The 14,020-nt window shown below is 35.5% G+C and overlaps 1 protein-coding gene across 5 annotated transcripts in view; it reads left to right on the forward strand.

Moving 5' to 3' along the window:
* ATRX (ATRX chromatin remodeler) overlaps positions 1–14,020 on the forward strand; it is a 166,213-nt gene that overhangs the window by 122,879 nt on the left and 29,314 nt on the right. For all 5 annotated transcript variants that reach the window (XM_090265392.1, XM_090265393.1, XM_090265394.1 and 2 more), the window contains 4 exons: positions 1,222–1,328; positions 5,453–5,561; positions 11,973–12,150; positions 13,398–13,592. In XM_090265392.1, the coding sequence (XP_090121518.1) occupies positions 1,222–1,328; positions 5,453–5,561; positions 11,973–12,150; positions 13,398–13,592 (589 nt within the window). The remainder of the gene's footprint in view (positions 1–1,221; positions 1,329–5,452; positions 5,562–11,972; positions 12,151–13,397; positions 13,593–14,020) is intronic.

Below are 14,020 nucleotides of genomic sequence, written 5' to 3' on the forward strand. Positions count from 1 at the left end.
TTTCTAAAGATGTCATTACTTTGGTTAGTGTAGTAACAGACAACCCTCTTCCTTCTGAGCCAACAGTTCTAGGTGCATGTTCTGGTTATTTTTTTTTTTTTTAATCACTTGATTGTTAACTCAGTTGACATGTTTGTATCAGGTTATTTCTTCAGTGCTGTTTTTTCCTGCTGGCTGTTGCACCCTGAATTTATTTCCTTGAGCCAAGCCTCTAGTTGATGTCTATGTTTTACCATCTTCAAAATCATTTTTCAATCTATGCAGCCCAGCTTTTACCCCATCACTTTACTGAACTTTTACCCACCTCAAGCACGTGGTGACCTTTTAATCCTGAAATCTAGTGGACAGCTCTCAGACTTTTATTTTGTTTCATCTCTTTGGCTATTCTCTTTATCATTTGTCCTTCATTTTTTGTTCCTGTTCATTTTACCTGTAGCATTTGTGTCCCCATTTCCTTCCCTGCATCCCCAGTCCCCAGTCTCATACTTCAAATTAGTATTTAACAATATACTTTTATACCATTTTACCAGGCTTATTGTTTAGGCTGTTATAATGTCCCAACATCTTACCACAAAATATTTAAAAAATACATCTATGATGCTTTCAATAACAATTTAACAGAAGGCAAAAAAAAAATTAGTCATTGCTGGCATTAATTAAGGATGACCCCCAGGCTTCCAGCCCGAGTGACTGGTGGATTATAGGGTTATTTACTAAAATGAACAATATTTAGGGAAGAACTAAGTTCACTAGAGATAGTACACAGTCTTGCTCTTGATGTCTTATGTTTTTTGAGTAGCCTGTTAGATGCCCAAGAGAGATACCAAGTAGAAAGTGGATATTTGAGTTCTAAGTTTCGGAAAGGTAAGGAGAGATTATTGCTCTAGATCTGCTCATGCTTTTTTCTACTATCAAATTCCATTGATTTGTGCTTCTCCCTTCACCAGCACTACACTGTTTTGATTATTCCAGCTTTGGAAGTGTTGAAATCCTGTCAAGTTAGGTTTCCAAGTTTTTCTATTTCAAATTTGTTTTGGTTACTCTGTATGCTTGGTATTCCCACACAAACTTTAGAATCAGCTTGTTAATGTCTACCAAAAAAAAAAAAACCCTTCTGGGGTTTTGCTTAGTATTGTATTGATTTGTATATCAATTTAGGAAGAAGTGATACCTTTATTTATATACATCTTCTAATCTAAGTATACTCATCTGTTTTTTAAGACTTGTTTTCAGCCAGTCTCTTATATCTCTGGACTTGATTGAAGATTTTCTTGAGTTGGCTAGTAGGGAGAAGACAGAAGACAGAGATAAGCCTCTTATTTATAAAGGTGAGTTACAAACATTTCTATGTCATAAGTTTTAAAACAGTCATTTGTACACCTTATATAAATATTTGATGATCAAAGAAAAAATACTCCCCTAACTCACAACCCTAATATATCAATGTTTTTCTCCACTTTATTCTTACCCTTATGGATGTAATTATGGTCTTTGTTGTTGCAATTTTAGCATAAATTTAAATGTTTTTAAAACAGCTTTATTGAAATGTAATTCATGTAAGGTGCGGTCAAACCATTTAAAATGTACGATTCAATGGTTTTTAGTATATTTACAGAGTTATGCAACTATCACCACAGTCAGTTTTTGAAAATTTTTCCTTTAGGCTGTGACTGTGCTAAGAGTTTTGGGTTTTTTCTTTTTTTCTTTTCCTGCTGAGAGTTTTTATCATAAATAGGGGCTGTCTTTCATCAAATGCTTTTTGTGGATTTGTTGATAACGATTATATGATTTTTATCCTTCATTTTGTTTATGTGGTGTATCACATTAATTAACTTGTGGATATTGAACCAAACTTGCATTCCAGGAATAAATCCCATTTGGTCATGTCGTATGATGTTTTTAATGTATTGCGGGATCCAATTTGCCACTTATTTTATTGAGGATTTTTGCATCTGTGTTCATCAGGGATATTGGCCCATAATTTTCTGTTTTTTTAATGTCTTTGTTGGTTTTGGAATTAGGATAATCCTGGCCTCTTGAAATGAGCTTGGGAGCCTTCCCTCCTCTTCAGTTTTTCAGGGTTGTTGGAGACGGATAGGTATTAAATCTTCTTTAATTATATAGTAAAATGCAACTGTGAAACCATCTGGTCCAGGACTTGGGTTTGTTGGGAGTTTTTTAAATTTTATTTTTTATTACTTACTTGATTTTGTTAGTAGTTATCTATCTGTTCATACTTTCTGTTTCTTCTTGATTCAGTCTTGGAAGATTATATGTTTCTAGGATTTTATACATTTCTTCCAGGTGGGTGAAGTTGTCACCTCTTTTTAGTTCTGACTTCATTTGGATCCTCTCTATTTTTCTTGATGAGTCTGGTTAAAGGGTTGTCAGTTGTGTGGTGCCCTGTTGTTGTCTGCAGTCGGTCATCAAGTGTGTTTGGTGTTTATGGACTTTCGATAGATTTTTCAAAAGTCTATAGCACTGATGGACGCCAGCCGCTTGTGTGAACAGCTGCTGAAAGAGGTTCAGACAGGTGTGCTAGTTGGCTGGGGCCTGTTTTCAAGGAATGCTGGGACGGGGTGACTAGTGTTAGGTCCATGGAGATTCACATTGGGCACTTACCTGTGCCTACAGCCTGGTGGGGGGTGGGGGGCTCAACAAAGGAACAATGATTCCTGCCAACACTTTTGTCCAGGGCAAAGCAGTCACTCCAGTCATCGCTGAAGCCAGAAAATTTAGTTCCCTCCTGAACGTCCCTGGCACTTTTCTACCTGCTGTCCCTCCATTGGAGCATAGGACGAGTGTGTGTGACTCTATGTGTGGGCCCTGTAAGAGGACACCTGGGTCTACAGCAGCTCTCTGTCTCATTCAGATGGAATTAATACTAATTGTCACAACCAGACATTGTGGAGACCCTTCTTCCTGGCACTGGTGCTCTGGGCTGGGGTGCCTAGTGTGGGGCTGGCACCTTTTGCTTCTCAGGGATTACTTCCACAGCCAATATGTCCAGCCAATTTTGCCTCTCTGCTCCTCCTACCAGTCTGGATGTGGCTCCTCCTTTATATCCTTAGTTACAGGACTTTTGTTCAGCTAGTCTGGAGGTGGTTTTCAAGATGGTTGTTCTATAATTTAGTTGTAATATTGGTGTGGTTGTGGGAGGAGGCAAGCACAGTGTTTTTCCTAATCTACCATCTTGACCAGATCTGTAAATATATATTTTTTATTATCACTATGTATTAGTTTTGTTAGTTAGATTTTATGTCCTGACAGTTCTTCATTATCTTAAAGGCTATGTTACATAAGCAGTTATATCAATTTACTCTACCACCATGAAAAAGTGGAAAGTACCCATTTTACTATATACCGGTAGTACTATAATTATATTTTCTTCATCTTTTATGCGTAAGAATAGTTGTTTTTGTTTAATTTATATTTTTCTGACCACTGATAAGATTGAATATTTTCCCACATACTTGTTAGTTCACATCTAATTGTATAATTTTTTTCAGCAAATATTTGTTTTAACCACTAATTAATTCAGTTTATTTTTTGAGTACCTAGTACTACTTCCAGTGCTGCTATTACTAGTATTACTACTACTGCTATGACTACTAGTATTGTGCTGAAGTTAGGTTCAAGGGGTATTGCAGGAAATCATGTTATAGAGAGGCACGAAACTCATATGTGTGCTGTAATAGAGACAGATAGGATTTGCTATGGAATCTTCAGTGACAATATTAAGTACTCAAAAAGTTTAATTACTTTGTGACAAGTACTGTCCTAAGTGGTCTTTTTTCTTATATTCAGTTAATAAACAATAATCCTATGCAATAGGTACTCTGGTTATCTCCCATTTCGTAAAGATAAAAACACTGAAACATCAGGATTTTAATTACTTTAACCTAAGAGAAAATGCCAGTAAATGATGAAACTGGGATTAAACTCAGGGAGTCTGATTCTAAGATGTATATTCTTGGTTACTAATCTGTACCTCTGTATCTTGTTTTTATATGTAGGATTCACAGTAGTAGTAGTACAGAATATTCATTTGTATTATCATGGAAAAGTATCTTGAAATATTTATAAAATATTTATATATTCTTTTCAGTTATAATTAGCATATTTACTTGAATAATTATCCTGTTAAGTGAATAGTTCATGCAAATGTCCCTTCAGACTCTTACCTTGTTCTCCAACTGTCTCAGTCAAATTCATTTTTTCTTAGCTGTGTATGCCTTTTTTTCCAGTTGAAAGAAATAAACTTAAATAAGCTGCCTTTCTAAGCCATTAGTGAATTTTCAGCAAGGAAATACTAAGATGTCAATTTAGGTGAAGATACAGGGAAATCTATAGTAAACGTCAAAAAACACATTTAAAAAAAGGACCTAATTTTTAGGTCAGTTATGATAACTTTTGTGTTAAGACTGTAGGGTGTGAAAAGAATTTTTCTGGTGGGCAGAGTTGGGGAGAACAATGGGACAAAATGGGTCAACTGTAATAGAACAACAATAAATTAATTGAAAAAATAATGGGAACATTTTTTTCTAGGATGTTAAATAGTATTATGTTGAAAGTTAAATAACTAGGATAGAAATTATGTATAAGGTTATGTGGTAAGTTTAATCCCTTGGTAACTTAATATCAGTGTAGGTATTGGGTAAAATTTCACTTCACTACAAAAGGCAATGTGTCTGAACATTGTTTAACTTATAAAATTGCGTTCCTTTACTTATACACACACATAATCGTCATAAAATAGAAACATATACTGATATTTGTTGCTAGGCTACTGAATAGTTTTGGCACATAATAGGCACTCAGTAAATATTTGTTCAGTGAATGAATAATTGTATTATATGTCTCTGTTTTTTATCTGATCAGTATCAATTGGTTAATAAGATTTAGTTAAAAGCAAGCTTTATGGACATAATACAAATTAACATACTTGGACAGTTTTTTAAAAATATTTCATTACTTTTTAGAGAGAGGAGAAGGGAGGGAGAAATAGAGGGAGAGAAACATTAATGTGTGAGAGATACATCAGTTGGTTGCCTCTCACATGTACCCAACGAGGGACCTGACCTGCAAGCCAGGCATGTGCCCTGACTGGGAATTGAACCTGCAACCTTTTGGCTCACAGACCAGTGCTCAGTCCACTGAGCCACACCAGCCAGGGCTATTTTGACAGTTTTCAAGAATTCTAATCAAGGAAATTTTGTAAGAAATTCACATGTAGATGACACACTTTTACCTTTGTTCCTCAATATCTATTAGAAGGAAATGAGTGGTGAATTTATTTGCATTACAGTGAGTTTCCACTTGATTAAAAATGTTGTTTTGCTATGCAAATAGAATATATATAACCAGCTTTTAAATGGTAAGCAAGGAAGAAAATCTCTTATTACTAACAGAACATGATATATCAAATCTCTTTTTCTTGTTAACCTTTCAGGTGAAGGGAAATGGCTCAGAAACATCGACTATTACCGTTTAGATGGCTCTACTACTGCACAGTCAAGGAAGAAATGGGCTGAAGAATTTAATGATGAAACTAACGTGAGGTAGGAAACCTTTTCTGTTTGTGTAGAGTTATGAAAAATAATTTCAAATCTACATACAGTAGAATTCACTCTTTTTAGTGTATACTTAGACAATTTTTGACAATTGTAGATGCAGTCAAGATATAGAATGATTTCATCACTCCTCAAGAAAATTTGCTCATAATCATGTTTTGTAGCCTATTGAGTCTCACGCCGTTCCCAAAGCAAAATACATTTGAGATTCATCCATATTGTTATATATGTCAATAGTTAGTTCCTTTTTATTGTTGAGTAATAATACATTCTGTGGATGTATTATAATTTATTTGTACTTGAAAGACATTAAAGTTGTTTCTAGGTTATGGAATTCAAGTTGCTGTAAGCATTCGTGTATAAGTTTTTGTGTGATCCATACATATTTACCCAAGTGAAATAAAACTCCAGGAGTGCAATACCTGGTTGTATAGTAAATTTATGTTTAGTTCTGTAAGAAACTGGTAGTTTTCAAAGTGGTTGTCTAATTTTTCATTTTCACCAGCAATGTAAGAGTGTTCTAGTTGCTCTTTGTCCTTGTTAGTACTTGGTGTAATTGTGTTTTTTTAAAAAAAATATTTTGTCCATGCTAAATGGGTATGTAATGGTATCTCACGAGTTTTTAATTTGCATTTCCCTAATGATAATTGATGTAGGGTATCTTTTCATGTGCTTATTTGCCATTCGTTATCATCTTTGGTGACAAATCTGCCATGGGGTTTATATTTATTGTAGAAGTTGGAGTCATATATTGGTGACTTTTGAGTAGTGTGGCAGAGACACCAACATTTGAAAATCCACCTATAACTTTTCAGTCCCCCCAAATTAACTACTAATAGCCCACTATTGACTGGAAGCCTTAGTGATAACACAGGAAGTGTTATGTGTGTATATTTGTATGTCATAGGTACTATATATTGTGTTCTTATAATAAAGTAAGCTAGAGGAAAGAAAATGTTATTAGGAAAATCACAAGGAAGCAAAAATACATGTAATTTTGCCTATAATTGGATCCATACAGGTCAAATCCATGTTGTTAAGGGGTCAGCTGTACTTTAAGCCACTGTAGGTACAGGCTGTGCTATATTTGTGTTGTTGACGTTGCTTCTGTTAGCAATTGACAGACTTGAACTTCATTTGGAAGAGAAAAATGTATATACCATACATTAAGCATATGTACACACGCATACACATGTGTGAAAGCATGGCCTTTAAGAAAAGGACAAAGAGATGGAGTTAGTTTAATGACAAGGTGGCTTAAGGAATGCTTTCATAAATGGTTTAAAGTGTGAAAGATATAAAATGTGTATATAAAACGTGTTTTAATTCTAGCAGAGTCTTGAATTATATACCTAGGGGTAGAGATAGAGAAATTACAGTTACGCCATAGGAAGATTATACAATATCCTATTAGGTGTTCAAAATCTATAGAGTCTGGGAGGGATGATTTAAGTACAGTAAAGTTATAAAAGCATATGTTTAAATAACTGTTTAAAGAAAAAATCCAGCCCTGTCTGGTGTGGCTCAGTTGGTTGGGTGTTGTTCCATAAAACAAAAGGTTGCAGGCTTGATTCCTGGTTCAGGGTACATGCCTGGGTTGGAGGTTTGATCCCCGGTCAGGTGTGTACTATAGGCAACCAATAGATGTCATGTTTCTCTCTCACATCGATGTATCTCTCCCTCCCTTCCCCTCTCTCTCTCTTAAAAAAAAAAAAAGGAATGGATACACTATTATATTGTGTTTACTCTGTCTTTAAAATTTTTGTGTGAAGAAGTAATTTTATTAACTGAGCAACCTTAATCTAATTTGTCAAAGTTAAACTAAACCTTTGACTTTCTCAGTTTCCCAAATTTGTAAATATCACAGTAGCATATGATTTCTGTCATAGCATTTTAGCTTTCATGACCAGTTTACTTAGAAATAATTATAGATTCACAAGAACTTACAAAGATAGTATAGAGAGGGCCTAAGAACCCATCACTTAATTTTCTCTGATAGTTATTTTACGTACTTGAATATATCAGTGCATGTGCGTATCTGTCACATATGTAGATATTTCTATAACGGTCACTGCAATCAAGGTACAGAAATATTCCATCACCACAGATTGTTCTCTTACTACTCTGTTACAGTCACACCCATTCTTACCACCAGCTTTGCCACTGTCCCAAACTTCTGGCAATAACTAATTTGTTTGCCATCTTTTATAATTTTGTCAAATTGAGACGGTTGTATAGATTATATCATCGTATTTGTGATTTTTGGAGGTTGGCGTTTTTCACTCAGCATAATGCCCTTATTTCCATCCAAGTTGTATATATCAGTAGCCTGGTCCTTTTTATCACAGAGCAGTATTCCGTGGGAGGGATGTACCAGTTTGTTTAATACAAATGGTACATCTATTGCAGGGCATTTTAGTTGTTTACAGGTTTGCTTATTACAATTAAAGCAGCTATGAACATTATGTACAGGTTTTATGTGGACTTAAGGTTTCATTTCTCTAGGATAAATGCCCAGGAGTACGATTGCTAGGTTGCATGGTAAGTGACTATTTAGGTTTTTAAAGAAGTTGCCTAACAGTGTTTCAGAGTGGCTGCATCATTTTATATTCCCACCAGTGAGGTGTGAGAGATCAAGTTTCCCTGCATCCTCACCAGCATTTCGGGTTATCACTGATGTTAATTTTAGCTCTTCTGATGGGTGTGTAGTGAGTGGTATCTCATTGTGGTCTGAATTTGCATTTCCCCGATGGCTGGTTATATTGAACTATCTTATGTGTTTATTTGCCACATGTGTCTTAATCTCTTTGGTGAAATGTCTCTTCATGTCTTTTGCCCATTTTCCATTTGGATTGCTTGCTTTTTTTTTTTTTTTTTAATCCTCACCCAAAGATATGTTTACTGATTAGAGAGAGAGAAGGGAGTGGGGGGGGGGAGAGAGAGAGAAACACCTGTTGGTTGTCTCCCATACATGCCCTAACCAGGGATTGAACCTGCAACCTATGTATGTGCCCTGACCCACAATCGAACCTGCAGCCTTTTGGTGTGTGGGACAATGCTCTAACCAACTGAGCCACCAAGCCAGGGCAGATTACTTGCTTTTTTATTGTTGAAATTTTAAAATTCTTTATATAATTTATTCATTTTAATTTTTTAAAGATTTTATTCATTTATTTTTTAGAGAGAAGAAGGGAGGGAGAAAGAGGGGGAGAGAAACAGCAATGTGTGGTTGCCTCTTGCACGCCCCCAACTGTGGGACTGGCCTACAAGCCAGGCATGTGCCCTGACCTGGAATCGAACCAGAGACCCTTTGGTTCGCAGGCTGGTGCTCAGTCCACTGAGCCACACCAGCCAGGGCCTTATTTTTATTTTTTAAAAATATTTTTTATTGATTATGCTATTTTAGTTGTCCCAATTTTACCCCCGTTCCTCCCCTTCACCTGGTACCCCCATTCCCTCCAGCAGTCCCTTCCCTTAGTTCATGTCCATGGGTCATGTATATAAGTTCTTTGGCTATTCCATTTCCTATACTGTTCTTAACTTCCTCCTGTCTCATTTTCTCTTGCTGCTTTTAAGATTCTCTCTTTATCTTTAACCTTTGGCATTTTAATTACAATGTGTCTTGGTGTGGTCATTTTTGGGTCCACCTCATTTGGGACTCTCTGTGCTTCCTGCACGTGTATATCTATTTCCTTTGCCAAATTAGGGAAGTTTTCTTTCATTATTTTTCTCAAGTAAGTCTTCAATTTCTTCCTCTTCTCCTTCTGGTACCCCTGTGATTCAGATGTTCATACATTTGGAGCTGTCCCAGAGACTCTTTATAGCATCCTTGTTTTTTTTTTTTTTTTAACTCTTTTTCTTCTTGCTGTTCTGATTGAATGCTTTTTTCTTTCTATGTTCCTAATTGTTGAGTTGACTCCTGGCTTCATCCTCTCCACTGTTGATTCCCTGTAGATTTTTCTTTATTTCATTTAATGCAAGCTTCATTTCTGCCTGGGTCTTTTTTATGCTGTTACACTACCCAATGATATCTTTGACTATCCTGAATATTTTAAATGAAAAATAGTGACAATACCAAATGTTGACAAGGATACAGAGAAACTTGGTATCTCCTGCAGTGCTGGTGAGAATGTAAAACACCACCACCACTATTCCTGAAAAACAATTGGGTACTTTGAAAAAGAAAACCGAACAATTAAACATATGCTTACCGTGGAGCTCTGCAGTCACATTCTTTAATATTTATGCCAGAGAACTGAAAACGTATTTTCACATAGAAACCCATTCATAGATGTTCATAGCATCTTTATTTGTAATCATCAAAACTGTAAACAAACCAGATAACCTTCAATATGTGAATGGATAAGTAAATGGTGGTATCTCCATATAATGGAATACTGTTCAGCAATGAAAAAGAATGAGCGATTGATATTGATCCAAACAACAACTGGCATGGCTCACATGGGCTTTATACTAAGTGAAGAACGCCAGTGTTCCGAGGTCACACACTGTATGATTCCATTTATGTGGCCTTCTTGGTGTGACAGAATTATAGTGACAGAGAACAGATTAGTGGTTGCCAGGTAATTAGGGTTATGGGTAGGTTGTAAATCCTGAGGGATAACGTAAAGGGCTGTATGTGTGTGTGTGTGTGTGTCTTTTTAACTTCTGCAGTTGATAGTATTCTGTATGTTTGATCCTTTTGCTGGTGTGGAATAGGTATAAATAAGTGCAGTAATTTGAGGGCAGCATTTGCCCATAAACCCTTACATATATATATCCACTAATTAAAGAAAGCACAGTTTGTTCTGTGTAATGAGTATGTATTATTAGAGAAGTATAAAGAACAAATAATTACAGTATTTGTAGTGACTGGGGATATCCAGTATTAACATTGTATGTATGTAAGTTTTGTTTTTTAATGGAGCCTCAGTTATACCTAATAAGGTTCTACAGCCTTTTTTCCACACATACAATAATACCATATTTTTATTTTTTACTTTTTAAGGTTTTATTTATTTATTTTTAGAGAGAGGGGAAGGGAGGGAGAAAGAGAGAGAGAGAAACACCTATCAGCGCCTATCTGGTGCCCCCAACTTAGGACCTGGCCTGCAACCCAGGCATGTGCGCTGCCTGGGAATAGAACCAGCAGCCTTCCAGTTCACAGGCCGGCGCTCAATCCACCAACCAGGGCAATACCATAGATTTTTAATTGTACTGCAAATAATTGAAAAGCCAGAGTATAATTTAGTCCTCTGTGTTATATATAGTTTTTGTTTTCCACCTTATGTTCTTATATGGCTTGGTGTCTAAAGGCATTTAGGGAAATTGTTGAGAGCTTATTATGTTCCAGGGATTTTCTCACTCTGAGTTGCCAACAGTGAACAAACTATATACTCATAAAATGAAATATTATTCAGCTACCAAGCGTGATGTTTACCAAGAAATTTGAGGAAATGCTCACAAGTCCCTTGAGCAACCCTTTCTTACTCATGATTTCTACTCTTGCAGGTAACTAATAACAACTCTTGGCAATTCTTGTGGTATTTACTTACATAAAGCCTTTCTACCAGCTAAGGTGGGAATTGACCCACATGCACACAAAACACTTTTCCTCTCCTTTTCACAATATATTTTTTCATAATATTTGCCTAAATCAACTTAGAGTATTTACTTCATTGTGACTATGTAAATAGTCATGCTGAAGCCATTTGACATACTCTGACTGCTTTCAGTTTTTTTGTGTATGTGTTCATTTTTGTTGAAGTCAAGTTTTTTCCCACTTGCTTAGTTTTCTGTGAACCCATCACTCATTCCCAGATTCTTCTACAGAAGTATAGTCTTGTGTTCTGACGCAGCGGGTTATGTCCCAGTTTCATTGTTTTTTTTTCCCCGGAGCACATTCTTCCTATAGAGCTCTCTGTCTTCTTGATCCTATTTTAGCCTCCCCAGTACCTGAATGTATCGAACTTCTCTCCTTATTTTCATTATACTATATGGTAATTGCATATCACTCAGCTCCTGGGGCGCTGGCCTTCATTTTGACGTACTTAGCGCTCATAATAGTACTGATCGCAATACGGACTGTTGAGGTATACACAGACTATTTTTAGATTTACCTAGAAATGTGTAAGTACCTTTAATATATTATAAACATGGGATTTCAATATTTATCTTTATTCCTAATTCAGACTACTTCATTTTCCAGCAATAAGAATCTTTCTGGGCATGCAAATTTTCAACCTCACTCTTTAGACATGTCTTTTTCTTCAGTAAGTGATAAATGAATTCTCTGAACTCCTGATTGTTCAGAAAACTGCCTTGGGATTAAGAAGTCATATTATAATTAAAATATATTTGAAATGCCCATTACTAAAGCATTTATATTTTCATTTTCAGAGGACGATTGTTTATCATTTCCACCAAAGCAGGATCTCTTGGCATCAATCTGGTAGCTGCTAATCGAGTGATTATATTTGATGCTTCTTGGAATCCATCATATGACATTCAGAGTATATTCAGAGTTTATCGCTTTGGACAAACTAAACCTGTGTATGTATATAGGTTTTTAGCCCAGGTAGGTTTATGGTTTATATTCTTATTCTTTTTTCATATTGAAATGTTGGGTGAAACTGATAATATTCTTGGAGTGCATAACATGTATGCTTTGGAGAGATGAAGTTGAAAACATCATTCCTGTACATATAGCAGCAGAAGCCAATTTTTGCCTATCATGATTTTCTGTTTTGTAGTTTATTTGTACCTATAGCGTCAACTTTCTCAGACTGAGATGGTTTTGATGGGTAAACAGATTCAGCGTTTTTTGCTGGTTCAGGGAGTTAAACATTTATAGTTCTTTTCCTTTAGCATACGTAGAAAAGCCAATAACTAAATCTAATTAGCTTATAGACATAAAGGTCGAATGATCATTATTTTTAGTGGCTACCAGAGTCTCTTAATTTGAAAAATGTGGGTAAAGAAGAAGAAAATTTTAGCTTATAATAACAAATAATACATAATACTTTCTAGGGAAGAATATTAAAGTAATTACCTTTAAATATAAACTCAGGTATTTAAAAAACAGACAGATCCTGAAATGGAAGAAAAATAGTAAAATCAAAGAGGTGGATGCAGTTCAGTGTAATACAGGTTTATAGAATCACATTGCTCTTTTAACTGGTGGCATCCATCCTTTCCCCCTGCTTACAGATCTGGGGTTCTCAACCAGAGACTTCTTTGTATTGGTAGATCCTTGCTCATTTGATCTTTAGTACATGATGAAATTGGTGAACTACACTGTAAACTCTGTCCTATTGTTTAACTCAAAAACTCCTTTATGTTCTAGTTTTAAATGCTAAATATGTAATAGTGACATTTTAGTCATATTAATTTTCCTGAAATTATAGAAAGACTTAATATAGAGGCAGTTTATAGTGATTGTTGGGAGCTTATTTTAGTTCTTTGAAAAGAAATTAAGCTGCTCTCTTGCATTCTAACTCAATAACCCTCCAAAATCTTATTTTATGTACTCCTTTATTTCTGTTCACTTGGTATCTGACTGCTCTCCTACATCTGCCCAGTTCAGAAATTTGTAAAGCAACACATGAATCATATTAGTAAGATAATGGAGAATGATTTTTGTCAAGGTGAACTACACTGAAGAAAGGAAATCTTTCATAAATTAAGTAGCATTGCTAATAAAGTTTACTTTGTGAGAAATACTATGAAGTTTTCCATTTCATATTAACCAGTAACTATATTTCCACTTGATTAAATTTTATTTTTACAAATGTTACTTATTTATCGTTTCTTCTTTTTACAAAGGGAACCATGGAAGATAAGATTTATGATCGGCAGGTAACTAAGCAGTCACTGTCCTTTAGAGTTGTTGATCAGCAGCAGGTTGAGCGTCACTTCACCATGAATGAGCTTACTGAACTTTATACCTTTGAACCAGACTTATTAGATGACCCTAATTCAGAAAAAAAGAAGAAAAGAGATACTCCCATGCTACCAAAGGTAAACATCTTCAGATTATTAGCTCAAAAAGTCCACAGGGACTAAGGTAAATTTTACTACTACTATAACAGTCATCTAAGGGTATATTTCAGAATTTTTCAGAGGGCATAAAATTTTGTTTCAATGAAAGGGTGCTTGGTTAGTTCTCCATGTAACGGCTCAAAAATGTAGTGTAACCTGAAATACATATCTTACGCCAGAGAAAAAGGTCAGCCCTACACAAAATGGTTTCTGGGTAGAAACCTTAAAGGAAATACAGGGGAGGGAAAAAATATGTTCACAGTTGTTTGTATGGAAAAATACAATTTAGTAAACAATAGTACAAGAATAAACTATACTTTGCGTACTCACAACTGTAAACCTACTTTTGCCCCTCCCCCATGTATGGTTCTCTTTCAATAACCTCCAGCAGAGGGCGTACATAATTT

This window comes from Furipterus horrens, unplaced genomic scaffold, assembly GCF_987537825.1.
Source record: "Furipterus horrens unplaced genomic scaffold, mFurHor1.1.pri manual_scaffold_17, whole genome shotgun sequence".
Classification (NCBI taxonomy): Eukaryota; Metazoa; Chordata; class Mammalia; order Chiroptera; family Furipteridae; genus Furipterus; species Furipterus horrens.